Source organism: Corythoichthys intestinalis, chromosome 20 (assembly GCF_030265065.1).
Source record: "Corythoichthys intestinalis isolate RoL2023-P3 chromosome 20, ASM3026506v1, whole genome shotgun sequence".
Lineage (NCBI taxonomy): Eukaryota > Metazoa > Chordata > Actinopteri > Syngnathiformes > Syngnathidae > Corythoichthys > Corythoichthys intestinalis.
Genome location: NC_080414.1, coordinates 37,690,003 through 37,714,194, shown reverse-complemented (window position 1 = coordinate 37,714,194; position 24,192 = coordinate 37,690,003). Strand labels below are relative to the sequence as shown.

Genomic DNA, 24,192 nt, shown 5'->3' with positions numbered 1-24,192 from the left:
TTGAATATGCGCAAATGTACCGTATTTTCCGCACTATAAGGCGCACCGCAATATAAGGCTCACCTTTAATGAATGGCATTTTTAAAAACTTTTTTCAAATATAAAGCGCACCGCATTATAAGGCACACCACATTATAAGGTGAAGTAGTAGTAGTAGTAGTAGTGGTGGTTGGGGTTGCATTATGTATCCACTAGATGGAGATGCACTAAAGGGAATGTCATGCCATGATGAACCAATATTGTTCCATATATAAGGCGCATCGGATAATACGGCGCTCTGTCTGCTTTTGAGAAAATTGAAGGCTTTTAGGTGTGCCTTATAGTACGGAAAATACGGTATATGTTTTTAAACTTTTGCACAATTTGATTTCTGAAATAGCTGTTTCATCTGCGCTTTTTAGCTTTGGCCGCTGTTCGGAGGACAACTGACAAAACCAGAGAGAGGAAAGCTCTTCTATGTTCCACAGGTAACATAGACATAACAAATCAAAATGGTGATTTCTGATGGCGTGCTCATGATATCACCAAAGCTAGCTTTTTTCCCAACATGATTTCCTACATACAAGCAGAGGTGGGTAGGTTTTTTTTAAATTATGGTTTGGTTTTTTTTTCTCTGCACAATGTCATGTATATGAGCTGTTACGGATATTGTACTGTACTATAACATATTACATGACCATATTAAGCCAAAAAAATATACGAATTCAGACTAGAAAATGTACAGAGAAAGATCACCCGTCCAAAGAGCATGAGTGCCCTCTACTGGAGAATTAATATTTTCCACCATAAAATTAAAACGATCATAACTCGTGTTTTTCGTTGTCTATTGGTCCCAAAACTGTAAGCGAGTTTAAAATCTGTGTTTTCGAGTAATGTTTACTCCATTGGAAATGGTTAATTTTTTTCTTACAGCGCTTCAAAGATGCCACGTGGTTGAGCAGGCCGGCATGATAATAGGACTTTTGAATGCAAGCTTTTGTTTTGTTATGTGACTGTGTTGTTACGTCTAATTGGTATAATGTAGTCATGTGATTATGAGTTTTCTGATAATGACCTTTTAACTAAGCCTGAACAATATATCGTTTAAACATCGCCATCGCGATGTGAGCGTGCGCGATAGTCCCATCGCAAGCACGTGTGATAGTCTTTTTTTTTTTTTTTAATCCATATACAGTGCGCCTTGCTTTCTACTCTGTGCACAGCCTCACACCCACCCTCTCCCCGCCCTCTCCCAGCCCTTTGTTCCTCTCAGTCACTGTGGCACTTGCTTATTAAAGTTAACGATGGCTTTGATCTGGCCAAAGAACCAGACTTCACATGGGCATCTGTCAATTATCGTTTAAAGAGCATATGACACCAGAAAAAAAGTCTTAAATGGCATTATTATGTGAATTAGAATCATATTTTGAGACGATTCGACTATATACAACAATTTAGCAAAGCGCAGATGACGAGAAATTAGTCTTTTAATCTGCCGCTTAGCCACGCCTACCATTATAGGGCTTTAGCGTCCCCAACAGGTGGATGTCGTCAGCGGTAGACTAGGCTCATCGGTTTTACTATTCAGCCCATTGAGGGGGAATTGTTCAGAACGAGGAAAACGCGACGAAGAGAGCCGCAAAATGTCATTGTTTCAGTCTCTCTACTCCCAATATTTTTACAGGATATTCTTTTTATCCAAGTATTTTTCCCCAATAGCTATATAAATGGCTTGAGAAGGACCAGTCAGCCCGTCGAGGGGGAACTATTCACAATGAGGAAAACGCGACGAAGAGAGCGGCAAAATGTCATTGTTTCTGTCTCTTTACTTCAATATTTTTACAGGATATTCTTTTTACCCAAGTACTTTCCCCAATTGCTAAATAAATGGCATGGTCATGACAAATAACAATCTTGTGCTAAATGGAATATAAAATAATAAAAATCCATTTATTCAAGACGAAATGGCAAAATTACTCCATAATGGTCAAAACGGTCGACTTCACCTTTACTGTCACACCTCCCGAACGATATTTTATGACACCTAAATCGGACATATGTAATTTCCCTTCCCCGGCTTCGGAGAATGTAAACAGACCAGAAGGAGTGACAGCTAGCCGACATGCTAACCCGAACCGAGGGATGTTTCAAAGTCTTCGAAGTGGAAAATCACACATAACTAGCCTGGATTATTTGACATGACGACCCGGTTGTCGAGTTTCTTTGCGGATCGGCAAACCGCCCGGCGGAGAGCAATTTACAGTTCGTTCCCTGGAGGAGGGTGGCTGGAGTTGTTGTGTAGCTAACGTGCTAACAGCTAACTGCTAATGAGCATGAGGATAGCTTTTTACATGCCTATCAATGATCAAACGTAAGTAGTCCTTTATTTAAAGGAATTTTATAGTGTTTACTTTGTAATCACTGTATTCGTATTTGACATAATACAAAACAAGATGTTTACTCACTTCCTTGTAAGTCCAATGGTCCCACAGTAAATATCCACGGTGAATGGGAACCTTTTGAAACGCCAAAAAGGCGCATACGCCTCTCCCGCATACAGAATGATTTTTCTGCAGCCGTTTGGCTGGCGTGATGCAAAAAATAAAAGTATTAATCCGCAAAATCAGCTGAATCCTTCGTCCTCATACACAACAGTACACTGTATAGTGAAGAGAACGTCTTCTACCGTACACGCCACAGCGCCCTCCTCCTCAATGCAAGACCGAAGCCGGAAGTCACTCATTTTCATGGCGCGGGATTCAAAAAACTAAATAAATATAGCGATCGCTTCCACACACATCCAAGCGGTCCATATCATTCAGGGGCATAAAATACCGCGTGTATTATGAAATAAACATGCTTTTTCATGTCACAGGCACTTTAACTTGTTAAACAGTTTCTGCAAGGAAACTGCGCTGGAATTGAATGTGTGTGTGTGGAGACGTTGGAGACATATAAATGCCTGAAGTGATCATGAGGAGTTTGAAATTTCTACATGTCACTCCAACGCTCACAGCTAAGGTAGATAAACAGAAGCATTTAATAAAGCCAAGCATTTATCTACTACAGTACTTTATTCTTGTTCAAAAATGATTTGGTTGGACAGTTATGTTTAAAACTGATCATAATTTTGACATATGAAGTGCTTAAAAACCATTTTATATACATTTTTAAAATCACTTTGGGGGGAAAAAGTGAGAGAAAAAACATGTTGTAAATGTATCTCTTTCTAATGCTAAATCTGAATAAATACATTGAGCACAAAAAACACACATTAAAAAAAAAAAAAAATGGGGGGTGCACTACTTCGCGGTTTTTCACCTATCGCGGCGGGTTCTGGTCTCCATTAACCGCAAAAAACGAGGGATCACTGTACACTGTGGTGATGGTGAGTCATCCAAAGTCTTTCCAAACAGCTATTCAAGTCATCAAGTGAAAATTTCTTTTAAAAAAAAAAAAATACTTTTTTTTAAATATCGCAATATATCGCAAACCCCCCAAAAATTGCAACAATATTTTTTTCCAATATCGTTCAGGCCTACTTTTTAACTGCTAACCGATATCCCGATATTGTCCAACTCAAAAGGTCCGATACTGATATCAAACCGATACCGATATACACGGTCGTGCCCTTCACATTATGGCTAATTGTATTGTGATGCCCCACTGGATGCTTTAATAATAATAAATGTAACAACTTCAAGCTTTTCCAAATCAACATTCTGTGAATAATAAGAGAACAACTTCAACTGACGTTAGGGGAAAAATTGCTTATATTGCACCACTATATTTATTGTTGAAATTAAAATGATGTAAACATCTGTATTTTGGATCAAGTGCAAGTGCCAATAAGGTACTTATTCTGGCCTCAAAGTGTCTGGGGGAATGCTAATCGATAGATAGCGAACAAATCTGACTCTAAAGAGAATTCAGACACTGGAGTGAAGTTGAATTGGCTTTTCTGTGGTAATCATTCTCTTGACGAGCATTGATACTTTTTTGTAAAATTGAAAACAACAAAACATTGTGTCAATAATATGAAATAAAGTCAAAACTAAAGTACAATGATCCCTCGCTACTTAAACTTTGCTTCCTCAGTCCATCGCAGATTTTTTTTCATTTAAAAAATAAATAAATACAGATGAGCTCTCCCGATCCGATCACGTAGTCTCCCTTTTCCCTCCTGCTTCTTTTCTTGGTCTGGTATTGCACTAGAGTTGCTTATTAAAGTTAACGATGATTCAATCAATCAATCAATCAATCAATCAATCAATCAATCAATCAATAAATCAATCAAATTTATTTATATAGCCCTTTACAAAACCCGAAAGGCCCCCAAAGTGCTTTACAACAAAACATGGCTCAAGATAAATAAAAGGCAGGAAAATATTATACAATGACATTTTACAAAATAAAATAAAACAAAGAGCGCATCGCAATAAAATTCCAGCAAGTAAAACAACAAAACCGATAAAATCGAAAAGAAACATTAAAAAAGCCCTTAAGCTAATAAAACCAGGCTATCCTAATCTTTGTAAAAGGCGAGTCTAAAAAGGTGTGTTTTTAGCCGAGACTTAAAAAGACCTACATCCGTGGTGGTGCGGATTTCGGGGGGAAGGCTGTTCCACAGCCTGGGGGCAGCAACCGCAAAGGATCGGTCTCCCCACTGTTTAAGTTTTGACCTTGGAACATCTAAAAGAAGCTGGCCGGTCGAGCGAAGAGTCCTGCCAGAGTTACGAAAAGTTAAAATTTCCGATAGATAAGATGGAGCCTGGCCATTAATAGAATTAAAAACAAACAGTAAAAGTTTGAAATCAATTCTAAAATGGACTGGAAGCCAGTGGAGTGATGATAGCACGGGGGTAATATGCTCACGTCTAGGTGTACCTGTTAAAAATCGAGCAGCAGCATTTTGAACAAGTTGCAGCCGAGAGATCGAGGACTTGGGTAGGCCAACATAAAGTGCATTGCAGTAGTCCAGCCTTGAACTTATAAAAGCGTGAATTGCTTTTTCAAGGTCGTGGCGACTAAGAAAAGGCTTCACTTTGGCTAAGAGACGAAGCTGGAAAAAACTTGCTTGATTGACAGACGTTAAGGTTTAATCTGGCTAGAGACGCTTGGATGCCGAAACTTCGAAGTGCCGCAAGCGTCAATCATTGTTTAGCTTGTTAAACAGCAGCTGTGGCAACTCATTGTGTGTAAGTGAGTAGCTTGAACAGATCTGAGTGGACTCATGCAATGAAGCATTTCATCAAGGCAAGCATTTTTCTACTTCGGTGGGACAGTAACATGTTTAAACCTTATCATAATTATTACATTTGAAGTGCTTAAAACATTTATATTAGGGCTGTCAAACGATTAAAATTTTTAATCGAGTTAATTACAGCTTAAAAATTAATTAATCGTAATTAATCACAATTAATCGCAATTCAAACCATCTATAAAATATGCCATATTTTTCTGTAAATTTTATATATATATTCTGTAAAATAAATTGTTGGAATGGAAAGATAAGACACAAGATGGATATATACATTCAACATACAGTACATAAGGACTGTAGTGGGCATTTCACTCTACTGTCATTTAAATCTGTCTATGCTGTCCTCACTCCGAAGCGTCTACTTTTTCCAAAGCTAGTGAACGACGCCTTAATAATCAGACTTCTTCCTTTTTCATCTGATTTATAAATAAAATGGCCTCAAACCATTGTCCTCTTTAGACCGTAGTAAAACTCCCCCAAAAAAAGTACACAAGCATTGCATTAGCAACGACGTTAGCTTAGCACGCTATACAGGTTCACTAAACATAAACAAAAAGCGTCTCAAACAAAAAATATGACATTTCGCTTACTAACATAATATGTACATTCTTTACAACAACCATACTTACGGACAAATCTTGTCCAAGGATCATATAAGCACAACATTACCACGTAGGCATCAGCCCGAGACGTCGTGCAGCCATATTGAACTGGCAAGAAAGCAATAAACCATGTCGCAAAGCGACCACAAGAGTTCACTGTTAGACAGCACAAAAAACCTTGCTGTAAAACTTACCAAAAGGCAGAATACTGTCTGAGCGGGACATGTGCATTAATTGCGTCAAATATTTTAACGTGAATAATTTAAAAAATTAATTACCGCGCGTTAACGCGATAATTTTGACAGCCCTAATTTATATATATATATATATATATATATTTTTTTTTTTTAATTATACTTTGGGGGGAAAAAAGTGAAAAACATGTCTTATATGTATCTCTTTCCAATGCTAAATCTGAATACATCGAACACACACAAGGGCGCTACTTTGCGGTTTTTCACTCATCGTGGCAGGTTCTGGTCCCCAATTAACCGTGAAAATCGAGTGATCACTGTATACACTTGGTGTCAATTTGAATAGCAACTGGTAGTACAGCTTGCAAGGAATGAAAAAAAAAACAGCTTTCACCACAAATGCAAATGAAATGAAATATACACTTCTCCAATATACTACACAACGCTCATGAATATGAAACAAAAGAATGGATATACATTTCAATCGTTGCTTGTATAAGGCACAAACAACGTGGTGAGACTGCAAGAACAGGCTGCAAATATTAGCTCCACCGTTTAGCTCTCTTTATTCGCAATGAGATCGCATTGACATATGATTACGTCAGCCGAATGTGCTGGAACTAATTACACTGAAGCACTAGAAGAGCTTGAAAAAACACCTGACACACAGGCAGGCAATAGGACATGACAGCACTGCTATATGTATATTGGCCCAAAACCGATAATTAAAAACTGATGTGGATATGATCCGGTATCATTTTAAAATGCTTTTATCGACCGATATTATCAGCTACCAGATAATATCAGACAACTCTAGTGATTATTGTTGCAATGTGTCTTCGGTGAAACTGGTAGAGCTATTATGAGCGTCTGTGGCAACAATACAGTAAAATCTAATAGGTCGAATAAAGAAGAAAAATGTAACAACTATAGTCAAAAGTAGCGTAGTAGTAGTGAGAGTAGCGCTTCTTCTTCACAAATTTACTCAAGTAAAAAGTATGGCGTGGTAAAACTACTCTTAGAAGTACATTTTTCTCCAAAAGGGATACAAGTAAATGTAACGGTGTAAATGTTTCACGTTACCACCCACCTCTGGTCATTTTATATCAAGTTTGTAAATGTACATAGATTTATTTAGCAATAAAGATCGAATTGAAACGGAAAGATTTTTTTTCTAAAATTGTTCAGCCTTAATGAAGGCTGAATACAACTTTACATCTATCTATACCTGTTTTTTTGTACTTAGAGACCCTATATGACCCTTGGTTCACTGCGGGACCAAGTGATATATCCTGACACCGTGGAAGAACAAGCAAGGAAAGGAATATCTGATCAGGTGGGACACGATGAACTTTTACATTAAAAGCTAAACTTGTGTGTGGTAAACTGTGTTGTCGGTTTTTCATACGCACAATGACATATGACTATTGCTTTGTAAAGTATGTATTTATGATGAGAGACACAAAAACAAAGGAGACATTTATTTGTTCATCAAATAGCGCACCTAGCCCCAGCTTTGCGCTCAGTCTCGCCCCTTGACTGCAGCATTAGTGGCGCACACACACATACAAATTAACTTTCTGGGATTTTCTTGGCTCAAATTGAGTTATAGGTGGCACCATCCCGATCATGCACCATGACGTGCATGTAGTCTGTAAATTCAACTGACTAATCTGAGAGAGAGAGATTTCACTGCTAGTCTGCTACACTCAGGTTGGGTGGCTGAATCAATAGCTTTAAGAAGTGTAGAGAGATTGTCTTTTGTGTTACATCTGGTGTGCCTCCCTCAGAGGTGAATAAATGTAGCCAATTGTATTGTTTGTATTCTTTGTTGATGAGACGTCACTACTTAGCACGGAGCGTTAAGCTAAATAACGATTATGCTAATCAGTGACTTAAGTGTCCGTTTGTATTGTGCTTTGGAGAAGCAAATTAGCGCTTGAGTTGTTGTTTGATAGTACTGTAAAGTCTCATTTCTTTTCACAAAGAAACCACACACATAAACCCATTCATATAACAGCTTAGAGTGTCCTTTCAACGCAAGCTCCTGTTCAAATGTTCATAAAGGAGAAAATGCTATGAAATTGGATTTGGATTGTATTTATAAACCACTTTGATAAAGAAAACTGATTCATTGTCGTCTGCCTCCTCTTCATTCGATTTTGTTTTGAAAATAAATGAGTCATTGACACAATTCATATCAGCCTTTGTCCACAAAGACAAAATGGATGACTATTTCCTTCAAAAATAATATTTTATGAGGCTTCTTGACTTAACTGTAGTTTACAGCAATACTGTTTTAAGTACATAAAACTTGTTAAAGTTTTAAATTAAAGGTTCGGAGAATAAACATAAAAAGTATTTCTCAGTACACAAATCAGACAAAAGTCCAGTTCATTCAAATAAAACAAAGAGCTTCTGATTGACATGTTTTATTTTTCCTTAGCATACTATCATATTTTTGTGATTTTGGTCAAGTTAAGGCCATTTCTTTTAAGAAAATCTTTTGAAGTTTCATTTTCATTATAGCCCCTTTCAGACATACACTGAAAGCAATTTCTCAGGTCGACTGACACGGAGATGACACGGGCATTTACCGAGTCACGCCACAGTATAATGTTCGGGACTTACCCGGGATAAAAATAAAAATAAAATAAAAATGAAATTAAGTCATCTTCAATGACAGCAATACAAATGTGCGTTCATAATTAGCTGCTGATACAGCAATAACAGTCCACACAAACGGTGAGCATGTATCAGTTAGCGTCCGCACATCATCGAAAACAATCAGATAAACTCGCGCCAAGTATTCGACCACAATTGAAAACGCACAATAAACAGAACAAAAGGTGTTAAATACAGGTGTTGCCTCTGTAGATGCTTCACAAGCAACAAATGTGCACGCAAGCTTTCTTTCCCCTATCTCACTCGGCTGCGCTTCTTCTTGTGGGCAAATGCGCTCTTCCTCATTTGTACGCGTGCGCTTGCGCACACAACTGTGTGCGGAAGTACTACCTACTTCCTGCACCAAAATAAAAGCATGCATCACAAAACAAGTCAACATTATTAAAAAAAAATAAATAAATAAAATAAACAACTGAAGACAAAGTAGCGGACGAGACTCCAGCATCGTAAAGTCAAACTCAGGTAAGTCAGCTACTTTGTAACACGGGGACTACCTGTACAGTACATTTGTTAAGTATAGTTCCCACTACAGATACAGTAGGTGTAAGTACTGCATCAATCAGCCCCATCAAAATAAATGAAGAAAGTGGCAATCAGGTCATCTGGTCTTGATAAGAATAAAATACCTTTTCTCTCATGACTTGTTTTTTGAATTATCTTTTGCAGGATTACAAATTGTAATTGGATTTATTTTGTTTAACGTAACTCCAGGTATTGAAAGAGTACTTGGATAACGTTCAGCTGGGCCACATCTTAAACAGGGAGGGAAGCTGGGACTCAGTGCAGGACTGGATGGATGTTTTCAGTGGAGGAGAAAAGCAGAGGATGGCTGTAAGTATTCATCACGACTGTTCTTACAATCACTGCAAATCTGTTATGGTTTACTCAGTTAAATAATCTGAATAGGACCACACAATGAGCAGAGGTACCGGGCGAGCAAGAATGTGCACATCTCTTGCAACCTCGCGTACAACGTGCGGCCACAGTGATGTGGCGTCAAGGATGGAGATCCTGAGAGATAACGAACAGAATAAAAAAAGTTTGCGTGGAGCATATGAGTCCGGAAGGGTTTCTGCTATCGTCTAGTCGCCTCTGAAACCTAATGCTGTGTTCAGACCAGCATTCAACCGTCGCATGACAACAGGTTGCTCAGCCTATGCCTATCGGCAAATGCAGTTTTATGTTCACACTAGGGCTGCAACTAATGATTATTTTCATAATTTATTGATCAGACGATTAATTATACGATTAATTGGACAATTGTTACTTTTTTTTATGTACCTTCAAAATTTACCTTGAAGTTTTAGGCATGTTGTAAGTAACAATGAAGACAAAATGACTATTTCCTTCAAAAATAATATTTAATCAATCAATCATCAAATTCGTTGGCAAATAATTTATTAATCAATTTAATCGATTAGTTGTGGAGCCTTACTAAGAACAGTTTAGACAGTAAGATGTCCAAAAATTGGCAAAAATTGGAAGTTATTTTCCAAAGTAAAAGCAGATATTTGTTTGTGCTACTCTGACTTAACAAAAATATAATGAAGAAATCTGATAATATTTACATTTGAGAAGTTATATGTATGTTATGATTTCAAGAATTTAGAGAAGTTTAAGGTGAAGAAGGTCCTAAACGATTTGTTCCACAGCCTGAAAACCTACACTAGATCCTTAATAAATACTGCTGGTACTATTACAAATGGCAATTACACATAGCAAAACAAATAAATCATAAATACAAATCTGAATGATAATATAGAAATAGTAGTCTTGCACCGATGCCATTTTTATGCCCCGATACTGATACCTGGCTGTGCAGTATCTGCCGATACCAATACCATTCTGATACCACTCTGTTTGAAAAACACAAATAAATTAAAAAAAAAAAAAAAAAAAAAAAAATACATACAATAAACTAATACAAAGGGAATCCATTAGAATTTTTATTGCATACCTGGTATGGGTGACAAATAATAATTAAAATTTAATAATAATTGATCACAGCATCCTGTCTCTATCATACACCTCTTCTCATACACATTTTATATTGATATTTATTTAGATTTTATACTTTTTTGAAATTTTAACTTATCCTGCACTGTAAAGGGAGATGCTCCACAATGTCATTGTACAACTGTATATTGACATTAAAGGGCTATTCTATTCTATTCTATTCTATTCTATTCTATTCTATTCTATTCTATTCTATTCTATTCTATTCTATTCTATTCTATTCTATTCTATGTGGGGGCGCACTTGCACTTGCTCACGCGAAGAAGAGCGCGTGAACACGCCAGAAGAAGACACGCAGATACGAAGCAGCCGAGTGAGTGAGCGAGCTAGTGAGAAAGGAAAACACAGCTGCGAGCCTATGTGCATTTTTGATGTTTGTAAAACATCTGATCTATTTTTAAATGAGGAAACTGCAGGGGATCAGACCATTATGGCGTCCCCAGTGTGTCGTGGATCAGTTTACTTTTATTAGGAACAAGCACTACAGGAATGGCATCAGGAATTCAAAGGTCCCAGGCCCCATCACAACAGGAAAGAATGTGACTAACCCCTCCGGCCCAAAGATATCTTGACATTCTCTATTCATAGATTCAACAACAAATATACCCAGAACTATGATCGCAAAGTACGTTGCCATTTCAAATCTTTTATTGAACAAAAAAATATATTATAACTCAGACTTTTTATATCTACACTTAAAGGTGCTACTGTTTATGGAGTTTTTTTCCTCACGACTGCCACCTCTTGGACAAGTGTACTGGAGTTGGGGCTGTGCGCTACTATACTAGTCAGTATACTAGTCTATACTGTAGACATATGTAACTGGTGTGTCAGCGCCGCCCCGCGTTCCGCTCCCCCCTCTTGACCAGGCTGGGAGGCGAACGCGCGCGCACGACAATTCCAATCGGCAGGCAGGCACGCTAACTGCTGTGCCATGAGCTGAGCCGCCAGCGCACCAACATGAAGGAATCGGCCAGAAGGTTTCCATGCTCCACTACGGACCTGTGTGTACCCGTTACTCATCTATATATTTATTTATAGTCAAGCGATGAAAATTATTGGCCCATTTTTTCATAGTTAATAGTTCATTGTTAAATCACAATTTCTTTTGTAAAAAGAAATTCCTTACTTTTTTTTGTTTCCCATTGTCAAATTGTAATACTAGTGCCATTCAGCAATTAAAACTTTTTAATCGCATGCAGTACATAGTGAACTTGCACATTTGTTTAAAATTTTTTAAATGGACGGGCTCTGTTCTTACGCTGGTGACGTAACCCGAATTTCTGCGTAAATCGGAATTAACCCTTTAAGTACCCCTAAATAACCTTGTAAATCTTGAAATAACTATCTAAAAATATGTATTATATGTCCTTGCCAAGATGTTGGAGCTAAGTCCTGGCTAGACAGCGAGCTAAGCTGTCAGACATCCGTGTGGTTCAGCTGCTCATGACATCAACACTTGCAGAGTGAAACTAAAATAAAACTTTATTTCAATCAGTTTCATCTTCAATAACAGCAATTCAAATGTGCCTTTATAACTAGCTGCCAATACAGCAATAAAAATCCACACAAACAATTAGCATGTATCAGTTAGCCTCTGCACATCTTTAAAAACAATCACATAAACTTGCCCCAAGTATTCGACCACAATTGAAAACACACAATAAACAGTATAAAAGGTGTGAGATACAGGTGTTGCCTCTGTGGATACTTCACAAGCAACAAATGTGCACCCAGGTTTGCAGTTGTAATTGTTCCCCTCTCTCTCTCACTCACTCAGCTGCGCGACTTCTCCGTGTGCGCAAATGTGATCTTCCTCGTGTGTGCGCGTGTGCTGTTCTTTGTATGCGCAAATACTTTTTTCTTCGTGTGTACATGCCCTCATACTTGCGTGCCATTGGTACTACCTGCTCTACGCTTTCAAAATAAAAGCAAGCATCACGAGACTCTGGCGTCGTAAAGTCAAAATCACATAAGTCCGGTACGTCGTAACCCGGGAACTACCTTTATGTGTTAAGTTTTCATTACACCTATTAGAACAGGAGTTAATCAATGTGCGTCCTACGTCATTCAAATTCAAGCCTTATTAGAAGAGTTGGACAACTTTACACTTGTGAAGAGGAATTAATCATCCATTTTTCCCCAAATAATTTGCACCGAGGAATAGTGATTAACCAACCAGATGCCAGGAATGCTAGGCAATAGCCAACGGCAGAATATTCTGTATGTAAACATATTACGTTCAGCAAACTCTGGGAGCTGCGAGTACCAGCCATACAGTATTTTTGCCTTTCGTATCCTGAAATTTCTTTTGTAACAAGAGGCAATATTTTTCCATTGAGGTGTGTCTTAACCTGAAAATTCTGTATCTAGAGACTTTTGTAAGTAGAGATACCACTGTACATGATTTTAATTTGAATATCCAGACACTTATTTACAGTACTTTTACCAATGTGAAAGACGTTTCACATTTTCTGTTAATTTTATTTCATAAATAACATTTCACTAATGATAACAAATGATACATTTTGTTAAAGTATGAATGTATATAGAAAATACAAGTGTTATAGATTATACCATAAAATGCAAACTCCACACAAGACTTGGCTTGAATACTTTATCTCAGAACTGTGAGGGGGCGTGTTAAGAGGGACCTCTATGGTATGTGTATCCCTGCATACTCTTAATCTGCCCCCTGTGTTCCGACAGCTTTACATGAGTGTATTACCTTTTATTCTCTACTCTATTCTTGTTTTTTTACACTATGCACAACTCTGATTTTATGTTTATTGTGCAATAATCTAATTGTTACATCTATTTGTTCCATGTTTTGATGCATTTTTATGAACTATAAAAGATTTATGTCTGAATTTTGGGGGACTTGAAATGGATGATGGGCATGTACATGGAAAACACGTCTCTATTTACAGAATTTTCAAATTACGGACCTACTTCCAGAATCAATTAATGTCGTAAGTAGAGGTACCATTATATATTTAGCACTTCATAGGTTTGTGCCTTTATTTTTGTAGATGGCCCGACTGTTCTACCACAAGCCCCAGTTTGCTATTTTGGATGAGTGCACCAGTGCCGTTAGTGTTGATGTGGAAGACTACATCTACAGCCACTGCAGAATGGTACGTTGTCTTTTCATTACTAACTCAAACTTGTAGAGACCTCGTGGCAATTACCTTAACACTTAAACACAACCCTTACACATACACAAATTGTAGTGTGTGTGTGCGTGCATGTGTAAGACACATTAACATGACTTTGTTTCCCAGTTCATCTTTTTTAAAATTCGATTTTAACACAATATTTAATGTGTTTTAATCTAATGTTTTACTGTATGATTTAAAAAAAATATTTTTACCGTATGTTTTTTACCGTATGCCATATCCGTTAAAAAAAGCACGTTTCGGAGCACATGTGGTCTTTAGATCGGGGAATTTTAAATCCGCACCAACTTTCTCAACCATCTCCAGGACCTGATCTGTGTTGTGTTCTGGGTGTCTGTGAAGTGCCATGAGACTAAAAAAAGATGACTGTCAGGGTCCGCAAACGCGGAAACAAGGTTGGACTTCACAACAAACAACTGAGGGAAGCTTACAAGGGTTTATTAAATACAAAACTAAAAACACACGCGATCGCGGTAATAAGGGGAAATAACAAAACGGGTCCGTGACAGGAGGTCGACGGGGATCAATATACCATATTGGCCCGAATATAAGACAGCCCTGATTATAAGACGACCCCCTCTTTTTCAAGACTCAAGTTTGAAAATAGACTTTTTGAACACCATATTAATTTTTATACAGAAAATAATTACAGTACATCTGAAACAAATGATTATAACAATATATTTAAGAGAAAAAGCATGTTATTTTGCCTCATTCAAATCTTAATATCTGAACATTTAAATATGTAAACGAAAGTGCAATCACATTAGTAAATGATTGGCATCTGGTTTTTGAAATGTAAATAAACCAATCTATTGTGATAAAACAAAATTGCAATTTATACATTAACCGTCAAAGTGAGGTGTAACTTAACTGTAATCTTGAAACAAATCTTAATAAGGAAAAACATTGCCATAAAATAATGCAAACTGGTTAAAGTTGAGAGTAGCGGAGATGTGTCATGACAGAACATTACACCTCAAGTTCAGCATTCGCGTCAATGATATATGGCGCCATCTAGCATCGCGAATAGATATAATGTCTAGACCCCGAATATAAGACGACTCCCACTTTTTCAGTCTTATTTCAATGCAAAAAACACCGTCTTATATTCGGGCCAATACGGTACAAATGCGAGGATAAACATAAGTGGTAGGCAGAGGGCCAATAAAACAACTAAAATACACTCATGTACCTGCACAAGGTAGAGGCATACAAAACTAAAGCGACAGGCGACCAAAACCTAAGGCGAAATTACCAAAGAGCAAGCTACTCGAATGACAAAGATGTCAAATGGCGACCAGCAAGGAAAATATCACTGCGTTCTTTCCCAGATGGCCTGCGTTTATATATTATCGCTGATGAGCAGGGATTAGCTGCAGGTGCGACGTCGGCACGCCCCCACTGCCAGCTCTGCAACAAAAACAAAATCTGACCAGCAGCAGAACGCGACAGTGACAGTCGTTTATTGTTTAGGGGGAAATGCAAAATGAGTTGGATATAGCGCAGAGAGATCCCAGGATAAAAGGCGAAAGGGAAAAATGACTGAAAAATTAACTTTTCCTCATGCAGCGTTCCATTGTCATGAAAGTAACATTGCAATGTTCAAAAATAGCACGTTGTTAAAAGGTACTCCCCGAACTAAATGAAATGATCTCAAAAACAATCACTCCTTTAATGATCTCAAAAACAATCACTCCTTTCATAAATATATGCAGGAAATCTCTACCTGACATGCATCTGTACGTTAAATATTCCCTTTTCCACGTTTTGTATCGACGAGTATTTTAATACGTCGTTATCAGCTAAAGTAAGGGAGGAAAGGTGCAGAGGTGGGTGGAGTAGCCAAACTCTTAGGGCCCAAGTACACCGCATGCGTGATCGTTGCGTTTCCGGTCCGACTCCGGTAAAAAATAGCGCCGGAGCCAATCCGTTCCCATTATATCCTATTGTTCAACGTATACCGGCCGCGTCAGTGCTCCGGCTTGACTGCGAACCACCTCCGGCGTGCCTTATGCCCGCCGGATGGTATAGGCTATTTTCTATTTTTGCCGGACACGCATCCGGCAAAATGGGCGGAGCTGGGCCTGACGTCAAAAGCCCAGGTGCCTAATCACGGTTTAAACACGAGCGAAAATGGATGATGAGCGCTTCATCATGGAGGTGGAAAGCCACAAAGTGATATACATGCAGCAGATATTACTATAAGGACACCATTAAAAGCGAAACTGCAAAGTGTCCTATTATGTGTGTTTTTCTGGCAATGATATCAAACACGACGTGCTAAGCAAAAAAAAAAAAAAAAAAAAAAAGACAGCGTATCTGGAAGTGGTTCCACTGCAGAAATTCTCGTGCCCCGCGTACAAACAATCTCGGTTTGTATACAGAGTCGAGGGGGGAAAGTACGAAAGAGAAAAAAAGAGACGAAAGAGAAAAAAGAGACACCCACAAGTTTCGACCTGGTGGTCTATTCAAGACGTTTCTCTTTCTTTCCTACATTTCACTTGACTCTTCATAGAAAAAACAACAGTTTGCGCTGGCCACATGAATCTGCAGTGTTGACACACCAATTCCAAGTACGCTGTTTTTTTAGTTCATGTCGAATATAATTCGCTATCCATTTTATAAATATGACAGATTATTTATCAGTTGTTTATAACAGCTCTATGAGATGTTATGTGCCATAAATTTTAAATGTGCACAAAGATATAAACGCACCGACACAACCAAGGGCATAATAGCCCCCCTTCCCTCCACACACGGAGCCCTGATCTCAACATGATGCAGTCAATCTGGAATTAAGAGACAGACACAAATAAAATATTGTAGTGTCGCCGGGGCTGTCATCGGTGGGTTAATTTATGCACCAACGCGGGGCTGTCATTGGTGTGCTGGTGCACCAGCGCGACGCTCCGATTGGTGGACTAGATAGCGTCAGTGTAAATACAGTGGGGAGAACAAGTATTTGATACACTGACAATGGGAAAACCCATTGGCAGTGTATCAAATACTTGTTCTCCCCACTGTAGTTGTTGTTTTTGCATTGGTGAGGTGGCGGGAAGTTAATAAAGAAAAAGAGGAAAAAGGCGTTGAAGGTCGTGTGTTGTTTTCGCGGCCAAACTTCCGCTTAGCAAATGTTACATTATCAATATGCAAGAAAAAAAATGTGCTCTCTCTCTGCTTCTCTGTTGAGTACATACTACAGACTCTGTGTGTTTGTCGTTGATTTAAATGGCACATGATCGCGCGCGATCACGCGAGAGCTCACGAGGGGACGGAGTTGGCGGACCGCAGCCGTGCAGCAGCCGGTATGATTTGCCTGTTTTTGACGGACTGCGTGGCACGCAGGCAACACTGAACCGGACCGGAACCGCAACGATCACGCATGCAGTGTACTTGGGCCTTTACTCAAGTAAGAGTAGAGTTACTTCTAAACAATATTACTCAAGTAAAAATAGTCACCCAAAAATGTACTCAAGTACAAGTATTCGTTGAAAAGAATACTTAGGTACCGTATTGGCCCGAATATAAGATGGGCCTGATTATAAGACAACCCCCTCTTTTTCAAGACTCAAGTTTGAAAAAAGACTTTTTGAACACCAAATTAATTTTTATACAGAAAATAATTACAGTACATGTGAAACAAATGATTATAACAATATATTTGAGAGAAAAAGCATGTTATTTTGCCTCATTCAAATCTTAATATCTGAATATTTAAATATGTAAACTAAAGTGAAATCACATCCGTAAATGAATGGCTTCTGGTTTTTGAAATGTAAATAAACCAATCTATTTTGATTAAAAAAAAAAAAAAATTGCAATAACTGCATTAACCATCAAAGTGAAGTCTAACTGTAACTGTAGTCTTGAAACAAATCTGAATAAGGAAAAATATTGCAATAAAATAATGCAAACTGGTTCAAGTTGAGAGTAACTGAGATCTATCATGAAAGAACATCGCTTCAATGATATCTGGCGCCATCTAGCGTCGTGAATGGGGAGAGTAGCTGAGCTCTGTCATGACAGAACATCGCTTCAATGATATCTGGCGCCATCTAGCGTCGTGAATGGGTATAATGTCTAGACCGCGAATATCAGACGACCCCCTCTTTTTCAGTGTTATTTCAATGCAAAAACACCGTCTCATATTCGGGCCAGTATGGTAATGAGTAACATGCTTACAATGTCAGATTTTTAAAAATAATGGTTTATAGTCTTTTTTCTCAGCACAGCTTCATCTATATCAACTGTTGTTATTATACTGTACTATAGCCCAGTGGTCCCCAACATTTTTTGCACCACGGACCGGTGTGATAGGGACCTTTTTTTCATGGACCAGCAATGTTTGGCAGAAAATGACAATAAATATAAAATAACACAACAGGGCCGTGTCCTACAACCAGCCGGTGGGAAGCCATAGCAGATTTCTGGCGGCTATGGATCTTCCCAAACTGCTTCGATGGTAAACACGTTATCATAAAAGCACCGAGGCATTCTCAATCAGTGATGATGTATCAACTGTGTGAACTTGTGGTACTCGTACTTGTGGACCTCTTCAATGATACTCTCGTCAGATTGGTCCATTTTTGTGTGTAGCACAACAATGTTTGAAAATGACGGTGATTTCGCGCTGAACCGGAAACAACAGTCTGAGCGGACCAATCACAGTCCATTTGCGTCACGTCACCACGTGTTGACGTGACGCCAGTCAGAATTCTGTGGAGGTACACGTCAGGCTACGGCGGAGGGTCGTAAATCAGGTCTGCCTTGACGGCGTAGGTCTGGCGCAGAAGCATAACTCGGCCTTAAGAGGTGTGTTTCTTCTTCAAAAATCTACTCAAATGTAAAAAATATTATGTGATGAAACTAAGAGGTACATTTTTCTCAAAACGTTACTCAAGTAAATGTAAAGGAGTAAATGTAACCCATTACTACCGGCGTCTAGAAAGCCGTAGAAAGATTTCCGATCATAAAAAGCATTCAGTTTGCTGTTCAAGATAACGGCCTCTGACTGCCTCATATACTAGCCTCTGATAGGTCTTTTTTCTTCGCAATGCATTGTGGAATGTTGAATCAATGATCTTAAAACACATTATTTTACTGAATTACACTTTGCCTCCTCTGCCTGTTACCGGCTGGGCCTCATGGATACAGGCGTGTGCCGATAACACTGTGTTTTGGTCTCGTGTCTCCATTCTTGACAGAATCTGAACATTGTCCTCATAAGTAAGATAAGATAATATTTTATTGATCCCCCATAGAGGAAATCAGGTATTGCCTATGTCTATGACAAGTGAATATCGCTTGTTTCCTATCCATGTTTGACTTATTCATACTCCCTGGTTGACATTCCTTCATGTTACTGCGCTTCCTGTTTTGTCCATTTTATACAGTCATGTGAAAAAATTAGGACACCCCATAACATATTCAGTGCTTTATTAAGAAATGTTCACATTTCAATGTCTGATCTTGTTTTATCTCTGGAAAAGAACGTGATTTAATTACAGGTAAACAACAAAAAAATAACATTGCTTTACTCATTAAACCAAATATATCAACAAAAATGCATATTCTAACTGAGGAAAAAGTTAGGACATCCTACTACTTAATAGCTAGGGTTACCCCCCATGGTTGAAATAACTTCAGTGAGACGCTTTTTGTAGCCATCTACCAGTCTTTGACATCTGTCTGAACAAAGTTTGCCCCAGTCCTCAACGCAGAATACTTTCAGTTGTGAGATGTTTGAGGGGTTTCTTGCATGTACAGCCTGTTTCAAATCACCCACAGCATCTCAATAGGATTAAGATCTGGGATTTGACTCTCCAATTCTTCCTTTTCAGCCAGTCCTTGGTGGATTTACTGGTATGTTTGGGGTCATTTTCATGTTGAAGGGTCCAGTTTTGCTTCAGCTTTAATTTTTTCACATATGATCTCACATGTTCCTCAAGCACCCTCTGATACACGATAGAATATATGGTATATTCTATGATGGCAAACTGGCCAGGTCCTGGTGCAGGAGAGCATCCCCAAACCATGACACTTCCACTTCCATGCTTCACAGTTGGTATGAGGTTCTTTTTCTGAAATGGTGTATTAGTTTTACACCAAACATGTCCTCTGTTCTGGTGTCCAAATAATTCAATTTTAGATTCATCTGTCCAAAGAGCATTATTCCAGAAGTCCTGGTCTTTGTCTACATTCACTCTGGCACACTTCAGTCTGGCCTTCATGTTCTTCCTGGAGAGCAAAGGTTTCCTCCTTGCACACATCCCATGAAGGTTAAACTTATGAAGTCTCTTTCTGATTGTAGAGCCATGCACTTTCACATCAACAGTAGCAAGAGCCTGCTGTAGGTCCTGTGATGACATTTTAGGCTTTTTGGAGACTTCTTTTAGCATCCTGCTCTCAGGGTGAACTTGCTTGGACGGCCAGAACTGCGCATGTTGGCATTTGTTCTGAATGTTCTCCACTAGTAGACTATTTTCCGGACAGTGGAATGGGTGATTTTATATTCTTTTGAGATCTTTTGAAATCCCTTACCAGACTCATAAGCGTATACAATCTTCTTTCTGAAGGCCTCAGACAGCTCCCTTGATCTCACCATGGTGTTTTCTCTCACTTCAACAGTCAGGGGCACACCAAACTAAATGTGAGGTTTAAAGAAGGCAAGCATCCTTCAAAATGATGTTCTAATGTGCACCTGATGTGATACCCCTGTGTGTGATTTTAGCCATTTTAAGTGGGATTGAAATGTAGGGGTGTCCTAATTTATTCCTCAACAGAAATTGCATTTCTTTAAAATTACATTTTTGACTGAAATTTATTTTAAAAAAAATATTTTTTTCATTTTTAATTGTTTAGTTCTATTACTTGAATCTCTCAAGATTGTTAAAAGTGATATGAAATATCCATATGACCAAATATGTTTGAAAGCACACAGGCTTCCATAAGGTGTTTTTCCCATGACTGTAAATTCAATTAATGAATGAAGACTTCAACCATTGTTGATGTCCAACTGTCTATTTATAGAATTTATTTTTACGCTGTGTTGTCTTCTATCGAGAATGTACAGTGTCTATTTTGACAAAGTAAGGCATAAAATGCACTGTATTCAAAAGATAAGTAAATAGATGTCAGAAAAATAGATGAAAAAATGTACATATTTGTGCTTCATTACTCGTTCAATTCCACTGTCTGGGAATCTGCTGCGTTTGTGAAATCTCTGTGAAGATCATGACATTTCGAGTCCATAATCCATGCATTGATGGTAATGCAAAGTCAGACTTCATCTATTTTGTTTGCCTAACGCGCTGGTGTGATGTTTGTTTTAGCTTCACAGGCGGCCCTCGGTGCTTTCTTTACAATTTTGCCACCATATGCAATTCCAACGGGCTAAGAGGAATGTAGAGATTCCAGGGGTTCTGGAGATCTCAGGGAAGCTGAAATCGGTGATAAAATTGTAAAAATTCATGAATTCGGTACCATGTCTTAAAAGCTTATATCAGCTAATTGATGTTAAATTAGAGTCACAGTGGTATGAAAGAGTATCTGAACCTTTTGGAATTTCTCACATTTCTGCATAAAATCACCATGAAATGTGATCTCATCTTTGTCAAAATCACACCGATGAAAAAAAAAGTCTTTAACTTAAACCACCCAAACATTTATAGGTTTTCATATTTTAATGAAGATGGTATGCAAACAATGACAGAAGAGGGGGAAAATAAGTAAGTGAACAATCACATTTAATATTTTGCCCCTCCCCCTTGGCAGCAATAACTTCAACCAGACGCATCCTGTAGCTGCAGATCAGTCTTGGCACATCAATCAGGACTAATCTTGGCCCATTCTTCTCTACAGATTTACAGAAGAATGGTGTTCATGGGAGGACTCCACGGAGGAAGCCACTGCTGTCTAAAAAAAACATTGTTGCTCGTTAAATGTTCGCAAAAAAGCAATTGGACACTCCACAGAAGTTTTGGCAAAATATTTTGAGGACTGATGAAACCAAAGTTGAATTGTTTGGGAGTAACACACAACGTCATGTGTGGAGGAAAAATGGCAAAACAGCTCATCAACACCAACCCCTCATCCCCACTGTGAAGCATTATGCATTATGACTTGGGGCTGTTTTACTGCCTCAGGGCCTGAACAACTTGCAATCATTAATGAAGGAATGAATTCAAAAGTTTATCAGGATGTTGCCAAAACTTCTGTGGAGTGTCCAATTGCTTTTTTGCGAACATTTAACGAGCAACAATGTTTTTTTAGACAGCAGTGGCTTCCTCCGTGGAGTCCTCCCATGAACGCCATTCTTTGCCATAGTTTTACATAGAGTTGATAGAGTTGAGTACATAGTACATGGAGTTGTGCACAGAGATATTGGACTGTGCCAGTGATTTCTGTCAGTCTTTAGCAGACACTCTAGGGTCCTTTTTTTCTTTTTTACCTCTTGAGTATTCTGTGCTGAACTCTTGGCATCACCTTTGGTGGACGGCCACTCCTTGGGAGAGAAGCAACAGTGCCAAACTCTCTCCATTTGTAGACAACTTTTCTGACTGTCGATTGATAAACATCAAGACTTTTAGAGATGGTTTTGTATCCTGTCCCAGCGTTATACAAATCAATAATCCTTGATCGCAGGTCTTGAGACAGCTCTCTTGACCGAACCATGATGCACATCAGACAATGCTTCACATCAAGACAATTTTTAATTTGAACTTTTTAAAAAATATTTTAAAAATTTATTTAATTTAAACCACTCATCAGTGATTGGGCACACAACAATTTCAATTGTTTGGTAAAAATTGGTTTTAATTGGTCTTTAAGAGTCCTTAGGCAGAGAGTTCACTTATCTTTCCCCCTTCTGTCATTGTTTGCATGCTATCCTCATTAAAATATGAAAACCTATAAATGTTTGGGTGGTTTTAGTTAATGTAGATACTGTTTTTACATCTGTGTGATTTTGACAAAGATCCGATCGCATTTGATGGTGATTTCATGCAGAAATGTGAGAAATTCCAAAAGGTTCAGATACTTTTTCATACCCTTGTATGATCTGGCCAAAGAGCGAGGTTTGGAAAAACTGTGCTACTTGTTTGTTTAACCTGAAACTAGACGGATAAAGCAGAGGGCATACTGAAACCATACCACTGTAGAAACTATTTTCTCCACTATAGGGCACTCGTGATCTTTGGACGAATGATGCTGCAGTTCTACAGATTTTTGTTTCTCTTGCCGGAATTCAGATTTTTTTTGTCATAGCTTGTAGTACTGTATAATAATAGTTCATATCGATAACTTTGTGCTGAGAAAAAAATCCATTGTTAAAAAAAAAAAAAAAAAAAAAAAAAAAAAATCAAACATCTTAAGAACCAAACACTTTAAGCAGTTACTCACAATGTTACTCCTTACTTGAGTATTCTTTTCACCAAATACTTTTTTTACTTGTACTTGAGTACATTTTTTGAATGATTTTTGTTTTTTTACTCGAGTAATTTTATTTTGAAGTAACGCTACTCCTACTTGAGTCAAATTTGTGGCTACTCTACCCCACCTCTGTTTGTAACCTCCCCATTCCCTTTCATGTGTACTTGGTCTTTCTGTGACTGACCAACATTACTCTCCTTTTACCTGTATAGACCCCACTCACCAACGTCACACAATGTCGTGTCGCTGTATCCGGCTGCCATATTGTCCGTCATTGTTTATCCGTATTCTCAATGGTTTCAATTTGTCGTGCAATTTATAGTGCAATTCATGGAAGCCCTGGTGCTTTCAGACGCTGTAAACTCATTGGATGCGTTGCATAAAAGGCGTTATGTGGAAAAGCTTCAGTCTATCCATTCACCAGATCTATATTTGATGCCTAAATCGATATTTTTCGACCCGCTGTCTTTGCCGTCTCTGCCTGACATCTGCTACCCTGATATCTACAACTATCTTGTCCACAGAAACTCAGCCTATTCTCACGAAACTTTGAAAAACTTTTAAGAGCAGCACTCTAAGCAACATTACCCGTGTGACCCTTTACTCCCAATTTTCTAAAATGGCGACAATCAATACAAAAAAAGTTGACTGCGATGGCCGACGCTTCAAGGATAGGTGGATATTGGACTATTTCTTCAATAAAATACGCAACAACTGTGTCTGCCTCATTTGCAAAGAGACAGTCGCTGTTTTCAAAGAGTTCGATGTGACGCGATAATGATATTACCGAACAAGACACACTGACATGTACGACAACATTACAAGGAAGATGCGCAGCGAGA

At 38.4% G+C, this 24,192-nt stretch overlaps 1 protein-coding gene across 1 annotated transcript in view; it reads left to right on the top strand.

The window, feature by feature from the left end:
* Positions 1-24,192, top strand: part of abcd3a (ATP-binding cassette, sub-family D (ALD), member 3a) — a 77,417-nt gene that overhangs the window by 47,287 nt on the left and 5,938 nt on the right. The window contains exons 18-21 of the mRNA XM_057823896.1: positions 402-467; positions 7,285-7,374; positions 9,435-9,554; positions 13,772-13,876. Coding sequence (XP_057679879.1) covers positions 402-467; positions 7,285-7,374; positions 9,435-9,554; positions 13,772-13,876 — 381 coding nt within the window. The remainder of the gene's footprint in view (positions 1-401; positions 468-7,284; positions 7,375-9,434; positions 9,555-13,771; positions 13,877-24,192) is intronic.